The sequence below is a fragment of the Lepidochelys kempii genome, chromosome 9 (assembly GCF_965140285.1).
Source record: "Lepidochelys kempii isolate rLepKem1 chromosome 9, rLepKem1.hap1, whole genome shotgun sequence".
NCBI classification, from domain to species: Eukaryota; Metazoa; Chordata; order Testudines; family Cheloniidae; genus Lepidochelys; species Lepidochelys kempii.
The window spans coordinates 40,683,255-40,709,866 of record NC_136388.1 but is presented as its reverse complement, the minus strand read 5'-3'; the positions used below and the strand labels follow the sequence as shown (position 1 = coordinate 40,709,866).

At 40.0% G+C, this 26,612-nt stretch overlaps 1 protein-coding gene across 3 annotated transcripts in view; it reads left to right on the top strand.

Annotated features, from left to right (window-relative positions):
- CLSTN2 (calsyntenin 2) overlaps positions 1-26,612 on the top strand; it is a 741,931-nt gene that overhangs the window by 628,870 nt on the left and 86,449 nt on the right. For all 3 annotated transcript variants that reach the window (XM_073359983.2, XM_073359979.2, XM_073359984.2), the window contains 2 exons: positions 4,020-4,268; positions 4,842-4,963. In XM_073359983.2, the coding sequence (XP_073216084.1) occupies positions 4,020-4,268; positions 4,842-4,963 (371 nt within the window). The remainder of the gene's footprint in view (positions 1-4,019; positions 4,269-4,841; positions 4,964-26,612) is intronic.

Below are 26,612 nucleotides of genomic sequence, written 5' to 3'. Positions count from 1 at the left end.
TTTCTTTTTGAGGATACAGACTAACACAGCTGCTACTCTGGAACACAATTATGTAGGAATTGAGTAGGAACCTCCCAGTTTGGGGCCTGATTCTCCAAGGTACTTAAGCAGGAGTCTGACTTTAAGCATTGGAGAAGCCAAACAGTGCTATCAGACACTTAAAGTCAGGCTCCTACTTAAGTACCTTGCTGGACTGGAGTCTTAGCAAGCTATTTAGGAAGCTTATTTGTTCATTTGGGAACTTTCTCACAGTTTCACTCTAACTGAAAAATTAGATCTTAGCATGATTACCCTACTAAATGTTTATTGCTGCCTCTGACCATGGTGCAGGATTAATAAAGAGACAGAAATGTTTCTCCATGATCCCAGAAATTATTTAGTACAAATCTGTTTTAGTTTAAAAACATATTTTTTCTTTAACACACAGTTCTTTGCAAATTACTTCTGTGGCCTTTTTTAAGTTTAAAAAGAAACAAAGGCTGATTCCTTTAGAAAAAGATAGTGTTACTTGTGCTGTGTGCAAGTAAAGTATTTTTAAGTGGCTTGAGCAATAAAAAAACAAATTTACAAAGTTTATTATAGATTGTGCCATCTGGATAAATTGAGTTTGTTGTTTTCCAATAGATAACATCTGTGTATTAGGCAATGCAACCTGGTGTGTTATCCACAATTACTGCTTATAAAACAAACACAGTTTGTCCTTGTGCACAGCTTCCAAATATATATTTTTAGGTTTGATGATGCTGCCACTTGGAAATGACTTTTAAATGAGATTTGTTTTAAAAAAGAAAACTTGTTAGAAATAACGTAAGGGTGGGGAAAATATCCAAGAACTTCAGAGTTATTAAATGTGACAAATTCCACCACAAAGGTGCATGTTGATTATTACAGTATGGTAATTACATTAAAAAAAATTGGCTAGGATACAGTCCCCACATACAGCTAAACACCGAATGCAACACTAGAGGTTAGGGTGTTTCTCTGCTAGTTGGTGGTATCTCATTAGTTTGAGTTGTTTTGGTTCATTCTGGGATTTCTTCTTGACACTTTCTCTTGACCAAGGCACCATCAGGAATGTACAAATTCTTCTGGGATGCCTAACCCATGCTAAATACTAACCTTGCTAACCTTACCAAGTAAAGGCTCCACCACAACAGACCATTAGTTATCTCAAAAAGCTGCCTGATAATGGTAAACCTTAAGAAGGATGCTATGTTTCCATGACCACCCAACTCTAAAGAATTTTGCTAACTTATTAAGATCTTCTACACTGTAGCATTTTCCATGTTTGTTTTTCAAATTGTCTCTCCAAAAAATGCTGGGTAGCTTATAGCCACTTCATTAAACATTCACTTTTTAGAAAGCGACTGATTGACCTCCGTCATGAGCACCCCTTCACTCTCTCTGCAGTCATTAGGGTACTTAGGGTAACAGCTATCAAGGATGTATTGTATGATACTGAGGGTAAGTCTATGCTACAAGTGCTATAGCTACAGCATTGCAGCTATGCCACTGTAGTACAGATACTTCATACAGTGATGAAAGGGGGCGTTCTGTTGGTATATCCACTTGGTAGCTATGTCAGTGGAAGAATTCTTCCATCAACCTACTTACAGCTATTGTGGGGGTCAGCTCCACTTAATTACATCACAACGGACACAACATTTTTCTTATTTACTTTAGGTGTAGATGGGGCCCAAGGGTTTTACGAGGGGACTACAAGAGTCTATTACAGTGATATAGGGTGACCATATTTCCCTATGCTGAATATGGGACGCCTGGTAAAATTACTCGTATTCAAGCTAGTCCAATGGCAATCAGTCATAGAAACGTTCAAATTAACATCAAATTGACTGAGCCCCTGTTAAAAACAAATACTGTGTAGTTGGATTCTTTTATTTACCTTCTTATCTTTAGGGCTTTAGGGCTCATGTAGAGAGGGGTAACACACACACCCCTACCCCTCATACACACACATGGGGAGGGGTCACACACACACGCTCCCGCACACCTCTCACACACCTCCCTGCCCGATGCTGTCTGAGACAACACGGGGCGCCCTCCTGAGACAACACGGGGCGGGGGACACATGCAGTCACATGCCCTCCCCTCCAGATTTCTGCCACCAGAATGTGGCCAGCAGCAGCTTTTTCTCACTGTGAGGGAGGGAAAGGATGGGAGCTGCTTCCAGCTGCAGGGAAGGAGGATGTGGGGGAGGGGAAGGGATGACCTGGCCTGTGTCCTTGCAGAGCTCATCTCTTCCCCACCTCCCCCCACCACTCCCATGTGGCTGGAAGCAGTTTGTCCCTTCCTGCACACATAGTGTCAAAAGGCAGCTAACCCCTCCAGGTTGCTGCTGGCCACCAACATAACCTAGCCGCCCCCAGCTACAGCTCGGGCAGGAAGGGGTTAAGCCCTAAGGATGCATTATGCACAGGGGCCCAGGGAACCTGACTTCAGGGGCTTTGGCAAACCCGGCCAGAAAGGTGGCTCAGCAGGGGATGAAGCAGCCCTTTGCCCCTTGGGGGCAGGACTCAGGGCAGGGGAAGGGGTGAGGAGGGTGCTAAGCCCTGGCCCAGGGGCTGCTGTGGATCCTGCAGGTTATGGGCATGAACAGGCTGGAAATCGCTTCTCTCCCCCCCCCCATCCACTCCAGAGCTTAACTGAGGGGCAGAGAGGTTTCCCCTTGCCAGCGCTGTGTGGGCTTTGGCACATGCATGGCTCCGCTCCTCTTGCTCAGTGCCCTGGCCCAGAGGGTCTTGGGCTTTCCCAGGGCACCGGCCCAGCCAGAGGCAGTGGGGGAAGGAAGGAGCCTGCCAGCCAGGCTGTTGGTGAGCTCAGCGCTTCAACCAGGGGCTGGTTCTCCGCACAGTGCTGGGAGCGGGATGCACGCCGCTGGGGGGTGGGATATGTTGGAGTAGTGGGGCTGAGTGGAAGGGGTGGGGGCAAAGAGGCAAAGTAGAGAAAGGACAGTGAGAGAGGAAGCACGTAAAGGGCCAATGGGTGGGCAGCAGAGGCAACATGTAACCGGCCACCGCCTGGCACCTGCCTGCATTCACCAACCACCACAGCTCGCAGCCAGTGCCAGCCAGAAAGGGGATGGGGGGGCGGGGCCCTGCAGGCCAAGAGCTGGCACGCTTCGGGGGGAGTGGCTGGCCCTGTGCACTGCATCTTCACCCCACTACCAGCCTTATATCCCCACCCCCATCATTGGCCACTGGACCCCCCGACTCACCGCAGGTGGCTGGTGAGCAGTATCTGGCCAGCAGTAGGACCCACCAGTACTGATGCGGGGGAGACAAAAAATACAGGGCAATTTGCCCGTTTTTAAGAAAAAGTCAGGACACCTGCAGGAGGGCTTAAACGTGGGACTGTCCCTTTAAAAATGGGACATCTGGTCATCCTGCAGTTATATGAATCTTTACCTGTTTTCTAGAGATAGCATTACTAACATTCTACTATCATTGTGAATTTCTATGATGTGTTGATGGAAGGAAATTCATGCAGTCGTCTCAAACGCATGCTTATAAAACCTTGTATCACAACACATCACCATGAACTATGTACACACACCAGCAGGAAGGGGAGATTTTGAGCTTTCCATTGGGACAGAGTATTTGCTTCTTGTAGTTTCTGAAATGCCAGATGTGAAACATAAGATAATGTTAAAGCTATTTAAGATAACGAGACCATTCTATGACATTCATCTCCCCCAGTACTTGTAAAGTTGTACTCAGTGTGACCAATATATCGGGGGCGGGGGGAGGAGGGAAGAGATTTCATTAATAGCACCAATTTAAAAAAACCACAACATCAAAAACAAAACCTCTAAAACATAATACACCTTTCTGTACACTGTGTGTTGATACTGTATAAAGGTATTCTGACTGTGAAGTCAATGGGACCATTTGTGGAGTAAGATGTTGCTAAACAGGAGCAAAGGTGTCAGAATCTGGCCTATAATGAATTTAACAGAATAGCTTTCTCATCACTACCTCTTCATTATATGTCATCTGCAGGTGCATCCTCAGGTGCCATTGACTTATTACCCACTCCTAGTCCAGCAACTAACTGGACAGCTGGGCTTCTGATAGACAACAATGACATGATTTTCAAATTTGATGGAAAACAAGGAGCCAAAATTCCTGATGGAATAGTACCAAAGAATTTAACTGATCAATTCACTATCACTATGTGGATGAAACATGGACCTAGTCCAGGACTGAGAGCTGAAAAAGAAACCATTCTTTGCAACTCTGACAAGACAGGTGAGTCTATTTATTTTAAATCTTTTTGGCAGAGATCACGGTGGCATGAGTGGAGTTTTTCTTCCCATCAGTTAATATATTTTGAAAGGAAGCCATAAATCTTGAGTATTGTGTCTCTGAAAGTTTTACACATTCCTTAGTTGGGTGGTAACTGAGCTCAGTGAAAGTTTCCGCAATACTTTTGCATTTCTCAAAATTCATCTGAGGATTTTGTGGAGAGTGGTTGACAAAATGGGGAAAATTAGTTTTTAATTTTTCATGATTTAGATTTGGGAAATTAGTTTTAAGTGTTAATTGAAATCAGATTAAATATTAATTGGAAAACAGCTGACCTAATTAATCCATAAACTAAATGGATAGGACCTAATCCTCGATGGTGGTAAGCACCTGCAGCTTTCACTAAACTCATGAGGAGGTACAATTCTGAAATAAAGTAGAATGTTATGTTTGTTGGTTTGTTTGAAGTGTATATTGCTTATACAGGCAGAATTTTTATTTGAGGCAAATTCAGCTAGACAAAGCAATTATGACACTTCAGTGGTCTAAGCCTCTTTATTTGTTATATATTTTCAGAAATGAATCGGCACCATTATGCACTTTATGTGCACAACTGTCGTCTTGTGTTTCTGCTGCGTAAAGATTTTGACCAGGCTGATACATTTCGCCCAGCAGAGTTCCACTGGAAGCTGGATCAGGTACTTGGGCTCCTTTTGTTATCTGTATATAACCTATACTTATGGGGGATGGCTCTCTGTTCCACTCATCAATGTTGAAGAGTTTGCTGCAGGCTTTGAGCTAACTGTTTTTATCTCGTTGCGATAGAGGCTTGTAATTTTAGATCCAGAGCTCGTGGGTTTGATTCCCATTGATGACAACCACACAGGGGCATCACATTACATGTAGTTCCTAAAAAGTCCTCCATTCACCATCAGAAGCCTGTTTTATTTGCACAATAGAACTGATTTAGACCTTTCCAATAAGGACTTTGCTGATGTGGAGACAAGTACTTGATGGTGTGTGTTGACTTGTCCTTCCTAGTCTGTAGACTCCTACATTCAGTTGCTGTTATATTTAATTTTGATTGATTATGAAGAATACTTTATGGAGAAAATATTAAGTAACTGAAGGTTACTTTCCAGAGAACTATTAATTCTAGTCACGATAAGGATGATGCAAAGACACATTTTTACAGACTAATATTTGCTTAAACCAAGTTTTTGTGACATATTTTTGAGCACAAAATGTAAAGTTCACATACAGGTACAGCATTATGCTAATTGTTTAATCCCTTACTTTCTTGTTAAAATGTACCAGAAGGTTGCCTTGAATCCTGATTGTCAAATATATGTAACAGGAACCCATTTAATGGACATAGCACTTGTTTTTCACTTCTGGTATCCAGATGAGGGTTAGTTCCGGTATACTTGAAATGAAGAAGCCTTAAAATGCCTCAAAGGATGAATTTACACTAATGAATGGTGAACCTTAAAGGTCTTGTAAAAATGATTTAGTTTGATACTATTGTGTTGAGTGCAATAGAAATATTTATAAATCAATGCCAGGAAACTGAATTGCTACAGTAAAAGATAAGTTTTGATAAGCATTCAACATTTTAGAGATATTTATTCAAAACGTATGTGTACCATTTTGAGCTGGAAAGCTGAATTAAAATCACCTTGTGATTTTGAAGCAGGGTTATTTTTTTTTCTTTTGAAGAGGGAGGAACAGTGTCTTTGAATAAGTAAACTAGCATGAAATTCCAGTAACTTAGCCATGACAAAGCACTGGAAAATGTGAAGTAGGGGACAATACTACATTGATAGGGAGATGTCTAACAGCCTGACAGAACTTTTTCATCTCTACTACAGTCTGTGATTTTTTTCCTTCACATGCTTTCTCTCTGTCATTTCCACACTTTTTCAGATATGAGGCTAAAAATTAGACACACTTGGAAATATAGAAATGGCAACAGCTTTACAATTATATTTTCCCTCTTACATTCAAAAACAATGTATATCTTTAACTGGACTCTGGATTCTTTTCTTTTTTTCGTGTCTAGTCATATTTTTGCTTGTGATTAATATAGATGATGGTTAGCAGGCAACATACATTCTCTTGGTTTATATTTTGATACTAACATTTCCTCCCTCTGTCTCGTGCAGAGTGCTGCTCACCTCCCAGTTGCTTTGGTACACCTTTCCTTTTGGATTTTAGGGTATGATATGCTACTGTTTCAGAACAATACATAGAGCCAAATCAGAGTGTCTGTGTCAAAACTTGATAAATACAACTGCTATCCAGTGTCCAATAAGGGGTGAATGAGGGCCTGAGGCTGTGAGCCAAATTCTCTGTGAAGTCAATGGAGCTGTGACAGTTTACACGAGCAGACTGGCCTCACATCTTGAACTGAAGTTTAAACATCATCCCAGCTATTTAGCTATAGTTCTTTGGTGTGTATCTTGAAGATTCCTGAAGATTTCATCTAGAGACAATTGAATGAGCCCTTAGAGACAGTTTGAGATTAACATGGCCATGCTCTGAGTTATATCTCTGGTGAGAGATGAAGAGCTTCACTCAGTTGAAGGAATCTCTGCAGGAGCAGATACCATTAGAAGGGAATCCAAACCAGTAATTGGCATATTATATTTCCATATTTAGTGAAATAATATTGGCCTGATTGTCACTAGAGAACCACTTTTATACTTAAAATATGCCCTCCATATTATCATATAGTATCAGGCATTGACCAACATTGAAGATGGACTGAAAATTTTTATGTAGGGGACTGGGACCCTATTACTTAAAAACCATTCATAGATTCATAGATTCATAGATTCATAGATATTTAGGTCAGAAGGGACCATTATGATCATCTAGTCTGACCTCCTGCACAATGCAGGCCACAGAATTTCACCCACCACTCCTAAAAAAGACCTCACACCTATATCTGTGCTATTGAAGTCCTCAAATTGTAGTTTGAAGACCTCAAGGAGCAGAGAATCCTCCAGCAAGTGACCCGTGCCCCATGCTACAGAGGAAGGCGAAAAACCTCCAGGGCCTTCCAATCTGCCCTGGAGGAAAATTCCTTCCCGACCCCAAATATGGCGATCAGCTAAACCCTGAGCATATGGGCAAGATTCATCAGCCAGATACTACAGAAAATTCTTTCCCGGGTAACTTGGATCTTACCCCATCTAAAAACCCATCACAGGCCATTGGGCCTATTTACCATGAATATTTAATTACCAAAACCATGTTATCCCATCATACCATCTCCTCCATAAACTTATCGAGTTTAATCTTAAAGCAAGATAGATCTTTTGCCCCCACTACTTCCCTCGGAAGGCTATTCCAAAACTTCACTCCTCTGATGGTTAGAAACCTTCGTCTAATTTCTAATCTAAATTTCCTAGTGGCCAGTTTATATCCATTTGTTCTTGTGTCCACATTGGTATTGAGTTTAAATAATTCCTCTCCCTCTCTGGTATTTATCCCTCTGATATATTTATAGAGAGCAATCATATCTCCCCTCAACCTTCTTTTAGTTAGGCTAAACAAGCCAAGCTCCCTGAGTCTCCTTTCATAAGACAAGTTTTCCATTCCTCGGATCATCCTAGTAGCCCTTCTCTGTACCTGTTCCAGTTTGAATTCATCCTTCTTAAACATGGGAGACCAGAACTGCACACAGTATTCCAGGTGAGGTCTCACCAGTGCCTTATATAACGGTACTAAAACCTCCTTATCCCTACTGGAAATACCTCTCCTGATGCATCCCAAGACGACATTAGCTTTTTTCACAGCCATATCACATTGGCAGCTCATAGTCAGCCTATGATCAACCAATACTCCAAGGTCCTTTTCCTCCTCCGTTACTTCTAGTTGATGCGTCCCTAGCTTATAACTAAAATTCTTGTTATTAATCCCTAAATGCATGACCTTACACTTCTCACTATTAAATTTCATCCTATTCCTATTACTCCAGTTTACAAGGTCATCCAGATCCTCTTGTAGGGTATCCCTGTCCTTCTCTAAATTAGCAATACCTCCCAGCTTTGTATCATCTGCAAACTTTATTAGCACACTCCCACTTTTTGTGCCCAGGTCAGTAATAAAAAGATTAAATAAGATTGGTCCCAAAACTGATCCTTGAGGAACTCCACTGGTAACCTCCCTCCAACTTGACAGTTCACCTTTCAGTAGGACCCGTTGTAGTCTCCCCTTTAACCAATTCCCTATCCACCTTTCAATTTTCCTATTGATGCCCATCTTATCCAATTTAACTAATAATTCCCCATGTGGCACAGTATCAAACGCCTTACTAAAATCTAAATAAATTAGATCCACTGCGTTTCCTTTATCTAAAAAATCTGTTACTCTCTCAAAGAAGGAAATCAGGTTGGTTTGGCACGATCTACCTTTTGTAAAACCATGTTGTATTTTGTCCCATTTACCATTGACTTCAATGTCCTTAACTACATTCAATGATAGAAAAGATTTATTAGATCAACTAGTTCATTTTTCTTTTCTCTGCTAGTGTAGGATAATACTCACAATATATTTTCTAGTGCTCTTCCATGCTGAAACAACAGGCTAAGTGTAAAGTATACATAAAGTTTGTTATGGTTAGAGCGACTAGGTTTTTGTGACCCTTAGTTACTGTTGTCCCAGTCATACTGCAGGAGGCTTTGGCAACTAGGAAAGGTCACTTCTCATGTAAATGCACTCTCTGTTGCTATTCCCTCTGGCCTTCCAGCACCGTCTGCAAATTCTTCCTGAACCCAACCAGACTGAAACTCTGGGAGAGCTTTTCAAAGATAATTCCAATGGAATGTAAGTGCCTAATCTACTAAGGTGAAAATCCCAGTAGGTGCCTTTCTGCTTTTTTAAGGCACCTGAATATCTTTGAAAATCTGGCCCTCTGAGTTTAGTTAGGCCAGGATCTAGTACATGACCTCTCAGTCTTTGAAATGAATAGTTTAAGTGCTAGTGTGATGGAACCTGGCTGTTTCAGAATATTAACCAGATTCTCACAACCTGGAGCATGCTGTAATGTGGAAATCTGCAGACTTCATGGCATGTACACGGTTCAGGAAGAAAAACCAGAGGTTGATGCAGTGGGCCCAGCACAGAGCATCTGTTAATTGAAAGTAAACAGTGGGCGGGTACTTTATTGGGCATAAATTACTGCGTGACTCTGACAACAATTTGGTGCTTGTTTGAGCTGAGAGGAGTCCAGTGACCTCAGGAGCATGGATTATTTTTCACGAGTACTGTGGAGCAATAGAATTCATGATACCAGATTCTTAGGGTTCCCTGTTTAGCCCACAAGATGTTTGATGTTCTGAGGCAAAGATCACAGAAGGCAGCTCGTTTTCATCTTGAATATAATTTCTTATACTTCATTTATATCTATAGCAGGAAGACATAACTGAGTCCCAAATTCCATCCTCGGGTAAAGGCACAGCACAGGTTGCCACGTCAGATATTATATGGCTACTCTTCTTGTAGTGTTTCCTCCTTTTGGAAATTTGATGCAGCCTGCAGTTATAATACATGGGGAGACCTCCACACAGTAGGAGCTGCAAAGTTAGCTGTGAGCAGCTGTGGGCAGGCTGCTAAATCTATTCATAGGTTGATGGGGTTCTTTTCAGTATGGTATGTATTTACCCTATACCTTCCATTAAAGTTAATGGAAGAGTCACAAAGCTAAATTTTTGCACATGGTGCTAAACATTCACCCTATAGTCCTCCACTGACCTGAAAGTGTCATAACGTTGGGCCTGTACCTGCAGAGCACATTTAACCTCTTAGCTGTATATGTGCCAAAACACTAATAGTTAAGACTGTAGGACTTTAAACTGAAGGGACCCTTGTTATTCATAAGAAACATTAACAAAATGAATACAGACTACCACTGATTCTTTTTAATCCCCACTTTAATCATCTCTGAAATTGATTGCAGCTGCCAGTATAGTTTCCAAGTGAGCCCCTTAGTAATGACCCAGAATATAAGGTTCAGATAACTTTCAAGAAAAACAGTGTGTATCTCATATGCACACACTGTTAGCATAGCTGCAACATTTCCTAAGCAACTGAGCGACAGATGCCCCATAGGTAGCAGCTTCCCTATCTTCTGGCAATTATAGTTTATTGTGAAGCATAGGTGTTTCCTTCATTTCAATGTGCAAAATCAAACCATTTATTTTTTTGTTTTTGTAAATTTCCTGTACAGAAGTTTAAAAGGACATTTGTGAGGCATTTGCCAGAGCTTTTTAAATCATTTCTTTTCTCATAGTTAATTATAGAGCCCAATTTTCAAACTTTAGTATATATTAGGAGCTGATTTATCATCATAGTCCATATAATGGTGTCAGGGTTCCTTCCCCACTCTGAACTCTGGGGTACCGATGTGGGGACCCACATGAAAGACCCCCTAATTTCTACCAGCTTAGGTTAAAACTTCCCCAAGACACAAAATTCCTCGTATCTGGGATTCAGTATGCTGCGACCACCAAGCCATTTAACAAAGAATCAGGGAAGAGACCACTTGGAGATGTCTTCCCCCAAAATATCCCCCCAAGCCTTACACCCCCTTTCCTGGGGAGGCTTGAGAATAAACAAGATGAGCACAGACCAGCCTTGGGTTTTTAGGACCCTAAAAGCCCCATCAGATTCTTAAAAAACAGAACGTTATTAAAAGAGCAAAAGAAGATAACAGAAACACTCTGTAAGATTAGAATGGAAGATAATCTCACAGGCAGTCAGATTCAAAACATAGAGATCCCTCTAGGCAAAACCTTAAGTTACAAAAAGACACACAAAAAGAGGGATATACATTCTCTCCAGCACAGCGAATTTCACAAGCCAAAAACAAAAGAAAATCTAACGCATTTTCTAGCTAGATTACTTTTACTAACTCTATAGGAGTTGGATTGCTTGCTTTCTTGATCTGTCCCTGGCAGAGGCATCACACAGACAGACAGACAAAACCTTCCCCCAACCCCAGATTTGAAAGTATCTTGTCCCCTTATTGGTCATTTTGGTCAGGTGCCAGCCAGGTTACTTGAGTTTCTTAACCCTTTACAGGTAAGAAGATTTTATAGTACTGTATCAGAGCTTCTTAACCCCTTCCCTTTATATTTATGACAAATGGCATCTAAATTGGCACTTAGTTGCCTAAAATGGCTATATGGAAGTTTAAATCCGTATTTAAGATCCTAACTTTAGGCACCCAAATATGAAAATTGGGCTCTATAAATAATGATCTCTTGGAAAGGAATCTGAAAAGTGTTTCCTTAATATTTTTCCTCTTCAACTTGTGAGGTTATTGGTGAATGAGTGTAGAGTTGTTCTTTAGTTGAGTTATTTGGGAATAATTGGTGAGGCTGGTTATTGTAGAATTTGAACTTTTTAAATTCCCTTTGGGTATAGCTGAGCCAGTGGAGTATCCCCCAGAGTATTTGTAACCAGTGATCTGCTGTTAATGAAGTTCTAGTAGATATCCCTCAAGTTCCCAGGGGCCACTGGTGCTGCCTACAGTCTCAGTAAACTTTCTCTGCACAAGGTTTTTTAACCAAGTGCCCTTCAAAGGGCCAACTTGTCATAGTTGGAATAGATATTTGGGGTGAAATCCTGATCTTCTTTAAATCAATGGGAAAACTCTCATTGACTTCAGTGAAACCAGAATTTCACCCTAGAAATGTAAAACCAGTTAAATTTTCTAGTCTCTCTTCCTGCCAATGTAAGATTGTTTCTTAAAGCACAGTAGGTGATTGTGTTTACAGCTCTACTATAGAGTTTGCAAGTAACTTTCTTCCTTCTCCTCAGAAAAACTCCTTTCCACCTGATATTTCTGAAGCTTAGTCTCCTGCCAAGAGATAAATACTTCTCTGAAACATTGAAGTTAATCAGAGATGGGTTTTTGGAGATCCAAGAGTTTGAAATGAATCCTTTTCTCATTTGAAAAAGGTCTATAAGAGGTTTTATTTATCTATCACATCATATGTCTTAAAAACTCCATATGTGTCTAATGTGTGTCATGCAGTTGCAGTTATTTTGGGGAGGTTAGGTGCTTAATATTAGAGTTATAGGCTACAATTTTTAAGCCTTTGAAAGTTCCCTCCCCAAAGGTCTTATAATTTCTGCTTCCTTATGGCTGTGTCATATATATTTCCATCAACAGAACTACTGCCATTATAGATTGTCAAAATGGCTTATGTTCAAGGAGGTTACAAACTCTGTCAGTATAGCCTTTGTTAGTGGCTGGATTGCATCCCTGCAGTGGGGTTTAAGGAGCTTCGAAGGAAGTTCTACTACCCAGTCATCTAAAGGCCCAAAATTTAGCTATATCCCTTGATCTCAGTAGGTAAATGGATTCCTTTCAAACATGGATACAGCACATTGTGGTGTTTAGATGTTGCTTGTAATTATTAGAATTGGGAGCACTGGTTGTTGGAATTCTGAAAGGACAGGAAACAGGAAGGGGGAAGAGTTGAGAGGCTGGGAGAGAGCTACAGAGGGTGCAGCAGCAGCTTGGTAAAGAGGTTCATACTTTGAAAATATAGTCCTGTTGAAGCTTGTTAGTACCTTGCCTGGTTGATACAACCTTTTGGCGACGAGGATGGATCTTCTGCCTCTGAACCCACCTGCACCCTTTCTGCAAAACCCAGTGAGCCTCCAATTGCTTTTACAACTTGGATCTATATGTTTGAGACTTATCTGCTTGCAATCAGTGCTACAGAGATTTCTGAAGTAAGAAAGCATACTCTGCTAATCCACTGCCTTGGAGCAGAACGGCAGCGTATATTTTGCACTTTTCCCCTTCCAGATGATAAATATGAGACTGCACTCACTGCGTTAAAAAAATTTTTTGTGTCAAAAGTGAATGTAGTAGCTAATCGCTACAGATTTCGCCAGCGTGAGCAGAAACCAGGGGAAACTATAATGCAGTATATTGCTTCCCTGAGGAGTCTGATTGTAATTTGTGACTTTGGGAATATGGCAGATGAGATGATTAGAGAAGAGCTCCATTGAGAAAACAACCATGCTTCATGTAAGAGAACGCTTACTTCTAGAACCACAACTTACACCTATCGACTTTCTAATGGGCGGGTATGGAATGCTTCTTACCTTGCACCTGCCTATGCACCAAGGGGAGATTATGCCAACACCCAGTCTGCATTGGATGACTTCACCGTAGTACCAACACAACGAGACATTGCACTGGAACTGGGGCTTGAGAGACGGCCTGTCAGACCCAGACGACCACCTGTCTGGACCAGAGACTGTTATGTAGTATCTACAGTATTTTCAGTGTAATATTTCTGCCAACAGTATAGTGTCTTGTTTCATATTTGTTTCTGTGGTTAGAACAATAATGTTTGTTTAATTGGGAGAGTTTCTTAAGAGAGGCGGGAATGTGGTGTTTAGATGTTGCTTGTAATTATTAGAATTGGGGCACTGGCTGTTGGGAGTCTGAAAGGACAGGAAACAGGAAGGAGGGGGGAGGAGTTGAGAGGCTGGGAGAGAGCTTCAGAGGGTGCAGCAGCAGCTTGGTAAAGAGGTTTACACTTTGAAAATAAAGTCCTGTTGAAGCTTGTTAGTATCTTGCCTGGTTGATACAACACACATGAGATAGCACACCCAGAGACTTTAAATCCCAAAAGTCTGCAGACACTTATATTGCTTAGATTGTCACAACTAGCACAAGAAACAATCTGATGATGAAATCAACATCAGGAGTCCAAAGGGAAAGAAATCGTCTTGAATGCGTGGCATAGCTGAGGAGGACATCCTTGGGCCTCCTCCACCACACAAATACCTACATTCATATCAAGGTACATGTTTCATGAATGCTTAACCAATATTCCTTTCAAAGCTTTGTTTATAACAACCCCTTTCTCTGCAGTTCAGCATTAACCTGTCAGTAAGTGTGTTGTAAGTGGTTATTGCAGGTGTTAGGATACATTGTTAATCTGCTTTGTTGAGACTATATTGGTGGAGAAGGAATGTAGGAAAATGAGGGGTGAGTGCAGGGAACTGGGGTTTGGAAAGGGCTAAATCCTCTCTTACTCGCACACTCATCCCTCTTCTTATGTAAAATAATTTAACTAAGCTTGACATATACCCTCAAAAGATCAGCTCTCTAACCCTCCTCAAAAACTTTGTGCTGGCCCTGATATAGTGGTGAGTCCATAGTGAACAAGAGTTAGTTAATTTAGAGAAGGGGTGGCAAAAAATTGTTTCCCAAAAAACTGCTAATACCAACTCTGTCGCCAACACTACAGTTGGCCGTGGAGATCTGCAAGGAGATAAATGCTCCTCTCACCCATATAGTACCTCCCCTGTGGTGGGGCCGCATTAAGGGGGAGCCAGGTTACAGCTCCTCCTCCTCAGCGATCTGAAGAGACAGGGATCCCCGTCCTCCTTGGCTGGTGTGGGAAGAGTTCCCTTCTATCTCAATCTACTTTATACTACTGCTCCTTCCTGACTTCCTCTGACCCATACAGCACTGAGTCCAAATAATGATTTGTATAATAAGCCATCGTTTCAAAGCCTTTTGGTAATAGTGGAGGACAAGGCATTAAACAGGCCAATGCACAATATATTTCACACTCTGTGCACCATGGATATTACATTTTTCATACTAGTATGCAAGACTTAATCAAAGCCAAGACATTTTCCCCCTAAATCAACATCTAAAGCTGTAATCTTATTTTGACCTTTCAGCCAGGGACACAAGAATTTTTAATTCAAACTCTAATTATTTTCTGTCTCTTGCTATTTCGCTCATATTGAATCTGGTCCTGGAGCCCCCTGGCAAAATCTTCATTGAGTCCCTGCAAAAATGGCTGCACTGCAGGATCTAGGAGCATGATGCAGTCATGCTAAATTGGCAAAAATGGATAAAGATGCAGAAAATAGTTTCTTTTCAAAGTCAAGATAAGCTGCTCTGAATAATCCAAACTGAGTGTAAAGCACAAATTGTACTAAAACAGCCTCAAGGTTAGTTTTATCATACAGAAAACAGTGATTGTTCATAGTAAGAGAGTAGGTTATTCAAGTGAATCCGAATATAATGTGTTCTATCTGTCTGCCTCTACACACGTGCACATGGTGCTGAGTAGGCCTCCATTTACATGCAACTGACTCATTGACGATGTAGAATAGGAGCTTACAGTTGATAGTGCTTGTCCTTTAATACACTGCATTTCTATTTACTTTGGAAAGTAAGCAACTGTGCGTGTGTATGATAGTGCTTTAGCTGATTTTCCAAGATATGCAGCTATGCATGCTGTGTTATCATAGGGCAAAATTAAGGGGTTAGAATCGGATATATAGCCTTTCATATCCAGGGTAATAGTTTGAATTAGTTTTGTCAGTAGTAGCTGAAAGTTGTTATTATATGATGGCTGTTCTATATGAAATTAGGAAATAGACTGAGACTACTTCCTAGAGGACAAGTGACCATAACATGAAAATCATAAAAGGGATCTTTTATTGACAGAGTCAGCAGAGAGGACTATGACTGAACTATACTCTGAACCCTAGAATGCTGGGGTGTATTGATGGGATAGTGTGGCATAAACTTGCACTGCCCATTACATGAGTGTCTGTGTGTTTGTGTGAGTGCCTGTGTCTGTGTGTGTCTCTGTGTGTGTGTGTGTGTAAATCTGGCACCTTTCATTGCCAGTTTAAAAAAAAAAGTTAGTGACTTTAATTAATCATGCACAAAAGAGTTTCAATTCGTAAGCATATAACTACTTCTTCACCAATTGGTATGCAGGCCTGTAGAGCACTGTGCATACATCCTTAATAAGCCTCCCACAGACAGAAAATTAGAAAACACCTAACTTGCATCCTACACAGCCAGCAGGAGAAAAATGATAGATGAATCATGCTAATCCTGTGACTAAGAAGAAATCATCCCAGGCCTCAAACAGCCTCTGTGGCATCCAAAGCACCCCTAGTCTACTACATTCTAACCCTCTAATATCTTATCTGACACAGTTTATTTACCATTTTTCTTTCTCACTCTGAATGCTATTTTGATCCATTATATGTAGCATCTTGCTTCAAAGCAGCCTTTGCCAGCACAAAAATGTCCTTTGAAATCCCAATTTAAGGTATTTTTAATGTAATTGTACTATCCCAGTTAACAGCCAGTCTTGACAAATGGATTAAATTTTGTGCTGCGCAAGACCAATTGTGCTACATGAGCCTGAAAACTCTTTTTATGCCAACTGATTTCTATAATATTGCATTGTGCCGTTGTAAACCTGCTATGACCCTTGAAGAGGCATTGAGCTGCATTCAGAAATACCCCTCTTTGCATTTAATTTCAGTGATCAGGAGATATTTCTATGGATGTTTGTGTGCTGCCTTTTGAGACTGACCCCCGCCCCCCGCTTTTTTTTTCAGGGATATAAATATTCGTGTAATTTTATTACAGGGCAGGATTTTCAAAAGCAACCAGTGTTGGTTTAACTTTGGTCCCATTGAAGTCAGAGGTAAAACTCCCATGGAAATTAAATGGGAAACAATGGAGGAAAAACACAGTATGGATCAGCTCCTGCAAACTCTCCAAATAGCTCTATGGAAGTCAATGGGTGTTCCATACATGGAGAATTGTGCACAAGCAGACCCTATATGTTGGGACCTGTATATGCTGCAGCAAGCTGGACCTACCACATCAAGTTGCCTTGTTTTTTTCTGAAGTATTCATGTAGAAATTCTCCTGGAGCTTCAGAAATTGTTTTTTAAAGATTTTTGTTTGTTTAAATATGAATGTGAAAAATAGACTCAGTCCATTTTTCTTATTTGCATTTATTTTGTGCTGTCCCTTGATTTCCAGTTATGCCACTGAAGTTTTTATAGAATGTGCATGACTATATTGCGGAAGTTATCGGGCAAAGTTGGAGAGCTGGGCAGCTGGGTAGGGAACATCTGTGACTTTTGGCTCACAGAAAGTCAGTTTAGCTTTTGGAGATTCAAGAGGCATTTTTATTTATTTTATTTATTTATTTATTTTGCAAGGGGGAAATGATAGATTTTTTTCCCCCTCCCATTTGTGATTAATAACAGAAGTGATGTTAAATTCTAGTTTGGGCATAAGGTTTGAAAATGTGTATTTTTCTTTAAAACTCTGGCAGGATATTAGAAAGGAACAGAATGGGGAAAGTTTTAGGTAGAAAATCTACCATGAATCAGATACAAAGAAGTTTCAGGAAGAATACTGACAGTTTCAGAGTAGCAGCCATGTTAGTCTGTATTCGCAAAAAGAAAAGGAGTACTTGTGGCACCTTAGAGACTAACAAATTTATTTGAGCATAAGCTTTCATGAGCTACATCCAATGAAGTGAGCTGTAGCTCACGAAAGCTTATGCTCAAATAAATTTGTTAGTCTCTAAGGTGCCACAAGTACTCCTTTTCTTTTTAGGAAGAATTCTGTTATCCAAATTCTACTAAATAAAGTTCCTTTGTTCAATGTTAGATGAAAGCAATTGTGTGGTTCTTTACCATAGTCACTAATCAGACAACTATCTGCTATTTTCTATAGATATAATGGTTAGATATCTTACTGGAGCTGGATTTTTTTGTAACGTTGAAACAACGAACAATGTTGGTATTTAAACTGTAATCAATAAGTCTGTGTTAATCCATTTACATGATAACCTAAGAACGGCCATACTGGGTTAGACCAGTGGTCCATCCAGCCCAGTATCCTGTCCTCTGACAGTGGCCAGTGCCACGTGATCCAGAAGGAAGGAACAGAACAGGTAATCATAAAGTGATCCATCCTCCGTCACCTATTCCCAACTTCTGGTAAACAGAGACTGGGGACACTTCAGAGTATGGTTTTGCATTTAGATGAAGGGGAGCAGTTTACACCTGTCTTAGAGCTATTGTTTTTTAATGTCTCCAGGCTCAGAAAGAAAATTCTATATCGGTTTTCCACTTATTCCATGTCTGGAAGATTTTCTTGGCAACAATAAGGCCTAGCAATGTAAATTTGTAGCTCCTCGTACAAATTCTGTGTCAAGGGTGTATTTCTTGGTTATCTTTGTAGCTACAGAATTGCAAAATACACAGGGCCCTACCTATATGAATTAATCAAATGTTAATGGCCTTTTTGCAATTTAGTGACAAGAAAAGTGGATTATAACATTATTTCCTCATGTGTGAACTATGGACCTAATTTAGTAGGACATATTGAAGTTCTAGTGTGACAGCATATAGACATGCTGCAGTTATAGTACATAATAATCTGGGCTTTCAGGCGCTTTGACTGTCAATATGATAAAGCAGTTTAATTATTTAAAGTTGTAATTAAACCATCCATATTTTTTGAAAGGGAATGTGAACTTACTGTGCTATCTGCATATTACAATTCTTAAGTCTTACAAAAATGATTCACAATTCACCTGGAAACAAGTTTGCAAACTCTTGTATTTGACAGTTGCACTAACGTATACCAGTGAATATATATATATTATATATATATATATATATATATATAATAAGCTTATAATAACTTATAATTGCTGTGAAGTAGCACTATATATATATGTTATTATAAGCTTTGCATTTATTTGCTTGCCACCGTTGACTCTTTGTCTCATGTCAAGGCTCCCACACTGTGCTGAGGGAGTGCTAGATAAGAGCCATAGCTATGAATATCATGAAGTTTGTCCAATTATTGAAATCCATTCAGCCTCAGGACATGGAAAGTAACATTGTCATGTAGGTGCTTTCATTCAAGAGTGTTTGTATTCCTCTCAGGTTAGTAAAGTCTCAACTCATGGCAGAGAGAGACTGGTGGTCGGTAAGAAGATGATTTATGACCTTGTAGTATAATTCCTGCTCACCAATTTCAAAAGCAGAATTAACGCATCAGAAGGCCACTTTGGGTACAATGTCTATACTGCAGTTAGACACCCCCGGGTGAGACCTGTGCCCACTGACTCGGGCTCGCAGGGCTTGGGCTGTGGGTCTATTTAATTGTGGTGCAGATATTCTGGCTTGGGCTGTACCCTGAGCTTTGGGACCCTCCAACCTCAGTAGGCACTGGCCAGCCACAGGGTTTTCATTGCAGAGGGTAGACATACTTTTTCACAGCAAGAGGACAGGTGTGACAGTGCTGGGTGCTATGAGGGAAGAGAGCATAGTACTAATAATAATGAAATTCTTGTAAATGAAGAGGGAAGTGACAGACCATGTTAAGGGTCTGGTCCAAATTCCAATGAACTCAGTGGAACAGCTCAGTTGGAATGGCTTGTTCAAGGGATATGTAACACAGAAAGCTTACTAGTCTGCTTCGAATTTTCTCTCTGCCACTTAATTATATATGACCACCATCCCCATTTCACAGCTTGAAAAACTGAAGCATAGAGAAGTTAAATGACTTGCCAAAGGTCACCCTGTGCATAAGAGCAGGGTGCAGAACTTGGGTCTTCTAACTCCCCGTTTCTGTGTTCAAACCACTAAAACATGTTGCCTCTGTATACTATATTAATGGATAATATTTTGAAATATGTTATTGTAACTGTTAATGGTTTCATGAAATATAGGTCACTGGTTTTATAATATTATGAAACTGTATGGAGCCCGGGCCTTTGGGGTTTCTGGATCTCTGGCACTCCCTTGTCACCACCAAGGGAGATGGGTGAAGAAGCATCTGACTGTACCTGGAAGGTCAGACACCACAGGCAGTTCTACTGTAGCACTCAAGGCCTGCAACCATGTAATTGGCTCACACTCACTACTTAAGCCAGGAAGTGACCTGTGCCAGCCATTTGAGCAACTGTGCAGACCTCTGCTACTGCCACATTGGACCCTGCACTTGCCCGCCTCCTCCAGTCCTGATCCAGCCCTATTCCTGATTCCTGCTCTGCTCCTGACCTGCTCCTCAGTTATAGCTCCCACCTTGCTCTTGCTCGATGCCTGATCCTTGCCTCTCTCTGGTTCCTGCCCTTTTCCCTTGCTCTGACCATCAGCTCCCAATCCTGGCTCTGACCTCCAGCCCTGACTTTTTACTCTGGCTCAACCCTTTGGTCTTGGCATTAGGTATCTGAGCCAGCTGCAATCCTCAGCTTTGATGGCTAGTCCTGACTTTGGCTCAACCTCCTGGCTCTGATACTTGGCTGTTGACTCCGGCTCTGACCCCTGCTTCTGTTCCCCAGTGTGGATGCCTGCTCTGACCACTAGACCTGTTTCCTGCTCTCACCAGTTGGCCAGACTTCCTACATCCCGGCTGCTAACACATACTAGAGGCATTTGAATTCTAATGAAAACACATGGTTTCCAAGTCACAATGGGCCAATCACAGCCACTTTTTCTTATCAACATTTTGAATGTCTGATCCCTATTGATCCCAATTGATTGAAAAATGTAGTTCTTGACTTTGTACCTTGGTAAATCCTACCTATCAACTTCCAGTGTCAAGGTACATTGGTCAACAGCAAAATTATTTAAATAATTATTGTTTAGGGCATCTTACAAAATTAATTTAAAATGAAATAATAGTCAAATAAATCACGTATATGTATGACCAATGTGGCAATTTACTGCAATATACTTATTGAATTAAATTTAAGTATCTTTGGAGTCCATTGTATTAAAGTTAAAGGTTATGTAGCATTGTGGGCCTGGTTGATCAGAGGACTATATTGAACAATGTGGCAGACAAGAAGCGTCTTTTGGGACAATGCCTATAAAGTGAATTCCTGGGAAATAGCTGGGGAGAGGTGCAAAGCAAATCCCTTCTGCTCCCCCCAGTTTTTCAAAAACTCTACCTTTTGACACCCTGAGAAGAGAACCATTGCCAGCTGATTACTTGTTCCCAAAATTGAGCTATCAAAAGCCTAAGCTGTATAAAGAAACAGTCAGCATGCTTACTCTGAGCTGAGGCTGTTATGAACTTATTACTACAAGAAAACTTTTTGCTGGGGTTTGAAGGACTGACTCCTACCTGAGCCCCTGCTGGAGTTGGGGATGATCTCTGGCAAGCTTATTAGAATGCGTGTAGGTTCTTTTATTGTTTTTAATATGTTTTCTATGGAGTGCTTTCACCTTAAGAATAAATGTGCTTGCTTAGAAAGAACTGTATGGTAACTTATAACTGCTGACAATTAGGTTGTTCATAGCCTTTGAAGAGTAAGCAAAGTGCAAATGCTGGCCTGTTTAGGTAGTCTAGCTTGCTGGGAATATCACAGTGTAGGCAGGGAACTGTGCAAACTCGAAACTTGGTCAAGAGGGAGAGAGAAACATGTCTTTGCCCAAGAGAGGTGATGGCTAAGGAACCGGAAGCAGTGGGCCCTTGGTGGACCAAGGAGGGGGAATACAAATGCAGTTGCTATGAACTGTGAACATAGGATGTGTAAGGATTAAATTTTGGAACTGTATATGCAGATTGAACCTTGTAAAATATTTTCCACAAGCCTATTTTATATAAAATATAACAGATCAGTTATAGTATGAAGAATTTTTACTTTATTGCCAATCGTTTGCTGTTGTAGTGTATCTGATTATCTTAATTATCAATTTAGAAAACTTAATGTAAGCTTTATCACTGCATTACCCAATGTGTCTTTTAATGTATGAAATGGATTCATACACACTGAAAATGCAGATTATCTTGAGAGTAGCCTAGCATTTCAAATCTTCTCACGTAATAACATATTAGTGCTATCTTAACCCCTAGTCAGTTATTTGAAATTCCTAATTCACTAAAAAATTTCATCAGCAAGATAGCACAAGTGATATTTTTTTAAAATGTTAGGGTGCGCAGTGTAGACTAAATTCAAAATAAATTGTTAATTCACTTTGCCAGTTTTGGCATTCTCTTAATGTAACCTAAATGAAGATGGAAATGTTACATGAAAGTGAACAATTCCTATGTGCTAATGAATGGGTTTATGTCTGCTGTGCACTTGAGGGAATAGAAGAGTCCAACTCTATTTGATGCTGTTGTAGATTCACTTTGATAGTTGTCTGCCCTGGAGAATTGCCTTTTCTCAGATAATAAATTAGCTATGTCCTCAACTGTGATTTTTGTATGAGAGATGTAGCGTAAATGTGATTTCTCACACTTTGTGCATCCTGTCTTCACACCCTACAGACACTTTTAGTCAGCATTGTGAAAAGTGTTTGAGAAAACACTTGATACGCTAACCCATTCAGGGACTTCAGATTTTTTTTTCTATAAACCCAGAATGTATCTGCTTTTTGTAAGGAAAAAAGGAATAAGGAATGAGGAAAAAAGTATAAAATAAAAATATTAATATAATGTCATAGTTCACAATATACCCTGTCATGTTTCAAGAGTAATTACATGGAAAAATAAATATCAATATGAGATCCATAAACCAAAAGCCAGTTATATAATTGTAGTTTGGTGGCAGAAAACTATACAATATGTGTCTCTTTAAAGTACATTATTGTATAGACTCTACCAGTCTAAATATGTACTGGCAGTTTAAATCATTACAGTTTTTACCATGTTTCTTAAATGGCAGGACTATGAAAACTTCAAGAAGAAGAGAGCAAAGTTTTATTTGTCGTTGAGGAAGTTTTGTTTTTTCATCAATATGCATTTATCTGTAATATCTCAGCTACATTTTGTGTGCATGCTGATGTGTGTGCATACACATGAGTGAGTTTGTGTACAGATAGGGAGTATATGTTTTATATATGAAAATAATTTGTGTAATATTTCCAAAATATTTGATAAGCTTAACTTTGTGTAGTTAACGCATTCTATTATTTATTTTTAAAAATCTTTTCTACATCATTATCAAAGACCTCAGCAATATTACATTACTTCTGTTTATAAAATAAAAGCTGAGTAAAGAGCATGAGGCCCTAGCTAGATTTAAGAAATATTTATTTCCTGTGAGATGGTGGAAAGATCTTGAGGCCATTGATCAGAACTACTCCTTGGAATGTTTATCTAAAGCTTGGTTCTTCTGCTGTGGACATTAATAATAAACCTGAAGAGCACTGATAACACTATGACAATTACAGAAGATTCCAAGATGGTTCTTTAAACACAGGTATTTTAAATATACGTCAGTTGTAGCATGTGCTCTACATTTACATAATATTGTAAATACTTAAATCTGATTCTAATCTCAGTTGCATAGAGGAAGAAGGTCATCTAACTAAAAACTTTATCTCATGCACGTGTGGTACCTGATTTTATGAGGTAGGGTATATGGGGTATGCTTGCAAATCCCGTATCTAAGATTAGAATTGGAACCCAAGGGCCCAAAATTATCCTTTGGACTAGTACACATCATGCTTTATGGGATGCCTGTTCTTGATGACTAGGGAAATGCTCAATTGGCATGTAATTTGCCCCCTTTGATATGTAAGATGGGTACATGCTTCATGGTGTGTGGGGAAGTTACCGGTCAGGATTAATTTTGACCTATAAACATATGATCATCATTACTTTTTATTACCTAATGGGATGAATGCTCCGTTGTGTGATACACATGCAGTTTCATAACCTCTTATTCTTCTTATCCCTGTGTGCACTTGATAGGTGTTGATAAATGTATTATCAGGCTCAGCTAGCTGTACACAAAGAATGAGACATTATAGCAAAAACTAAAATATTATCAAAGCTGCTGAACAAGGAGGGTTCTTTCACTAAGATCTCGTCCTTTATGAAAGGAGATGCTGTTGTGTAAGGGATCCTCATCTCTGGTGCTGCCTGAATTCCTATCATAACAAACAGCTCTCTCAAGTGTCTTGACGGAGTGTGTTGAGGGGGTGGGTCTGAGTGGGCGAGAAAGAGGTAGGGAAAGGGGCAGAATATAAAATAGATATGGGGGGCCTTTTATGTTCCTTGTATGTGGCAGCTAGAAAGGGAGAGGAGCTGCTGGAGGTTGAAGGACAGGGCTGAGGGCACAGAAGGAAGAAAGGTGGGGTAGGGCTGAGGACTGCTGGTAGAACAGACTGGAGGGGAGATGCTGACCATCAGAAAGTGGGGATGGTGCCAGTGGACAGAGCTGAAGGCTGCCAATGGCAGATTATCACCTAGAGGTATCAGGGCAGCCCTATTGTAATATGGAGAAAAGCATTGCCCTGAGCTCTTGCAGGGTCAGTTCACTGACTAGGAGGCTGTTGAGGAGCAAGCACCTCCTGCCTCTCTGTAGCAATAGGTTTACTATCAGTGCATACCCTCACAAGGTGAGCAGCTGAAAACTCTGCCATTAGAGATGGGCATCAGCTTCTGATGGGACCCTGTTGAGACAAAGATGTAGATGGGAAGAGGTTAGGAGTGTTTTTTCAGACCAAGGAGCATGTTGCAATTCCAGTGTGCTTTTGATCTGTCAACAGGCAACAAGCAATCAGCCAAAGAAAATTCTTCGTGCATTTGTAGTGTTTCCCTCATTGCACGGACTCATTTCAACCAAGAAAACTACAGCATGCAAATATAACGGTAGGGGTCTGATGATTGATTGATTACCTCTAATGTAACAGCAGCACTGCTCAAGGCTGACCTGATCTGTTGAACTGTCCTTGACTGTGAGCGTAACAATTATAGACAACAACAGTTAATAACATGGTTTAATTACAGTATCTTCAAATGTGTCCATTTCCAGCCTTTTCAATTAGATGTAATTTATTTGGGAAATTTAAAGTGTCATTAATGAGCCCTTTGTTTGTTAGAAGGACTATAAGAATGTGGCACTCAAAGGGATTTCTTAAAGATATCTTAGGGCCAACTTTAACTATTAAACTAAGTAACAGCTGAAAATCCTCCAAAAAGTAAGTTTTTACTCACAAATTTGGCGTTGTAAATTTGGGGACGACACAGTGTATTATTCATACAGAATCAAGTGGTTGAATCACTCAATGGAAAAAAGAGAACCTGACCATAACTAGGCAGTTGTGACCAGGAGCAGCATAATAAATTAAGAAGAAAAAAATGTTTTTGATGTTGGAGAACTCAAGAAAATGTTCTGGAAGGGTAGTTTTAGTGTTTGAACTTCATCTCTGTACTTCTATTGCAAAAAAGATTGCTTTCACACCAATAAAACTTCTGATCAAGCCATAGGTTCTAGAAATTTTGAGAGAATTTTCACTTTGCAAGATTTCCAGACCAAAAAGTTTGAGATACATTTGTATATGCTTTAGTACAGTTGGTTGGGAGATGGTTTTTCATCCATGAAAAATGTGGATGAATGTTTTCTTTCAATCTCATTAAAAATTTTATTTTGATTTTTAAAAAAATTTGTAGTGAAACCCCCCAAACTATTGTTTTGTTGTTGTTTTTTCAGAAGACCCCCCAAGATGTTTGACAAAAATAGAATTTTTTTCATAAAAATGTCTATCTGATTAAAAAAGCCAGTATCTGTTGAATAACATTTCAGTAGCAAAACTTCAGCCAGCTCAACTCTGTGGATAAGCATTAGAACTTTTGGATATTTAACCTAACCAAATCTATTAACCTTCTAAAGTTTGCCTATCCGATGAAGTGAGCTGTAGCACACGAAAGCTTATGCTGTAATAAATTTGTTAGTCTCTAAGGTGCCACAAGTACTCCTTTTCTTTAAACTAATCTAGACACTCGAGATAAATTCTACCTTCAATTACACTGATACAAATCCAGAGTAGCTCTGAGGAGGACAGAATGTGACCCTTACTGCTAACTCAGTTTCTCACAAAAGCAAAGCTATCATGGTTATAGTTAGCACTGAAAGAATGCCATCTGCTGACTAAACAACACTATTCTCTGACTATATCTCAGGCATAACAGGTACTTAATTAACTTGTCTCTGTATGTTACCTAACATATAATCTGTCTCTACATAATGCCAGCTGTGTAATTAAATGGCCAGCAGTTCCCATTTAAGTCGAGAGACAATGCATAATATTTGGGCTGGGTAACTTACACATTTATCTTTTATTATAAACACAGAAGGATGAAAATACGATCATTTTTCAATTTACAGAAACTAAGAAGGTGGCAAAATATGAATCTTTGCCACCTCCCGTCACTAAAGATCAAAGTCTGCTCAAAACAAACTAGCATTCACGGTCTCTTTGCAAATATGGAACTCTAGGGCCCAATCTTCAGAGGAACGTATAACACTAATTTGGGAGGGTAGGTGCACATATCATGTACATGTCTCTCTCTGCATATCTTCATCTCATCTAGACAAAAGTATCATTTAGAATTAGAATAAGGCTTCCCACATGAAGAACTATTCGGTTTCTCAGGGGACTTTCTCTCAATATAACATTAAAGTTTTAAAGGAGCAGGGAAGCCTTTATCACTGATATGCACTTCCTTCAAGTAAATCACCTTCCCAATCATGTGAAAATTGTAAA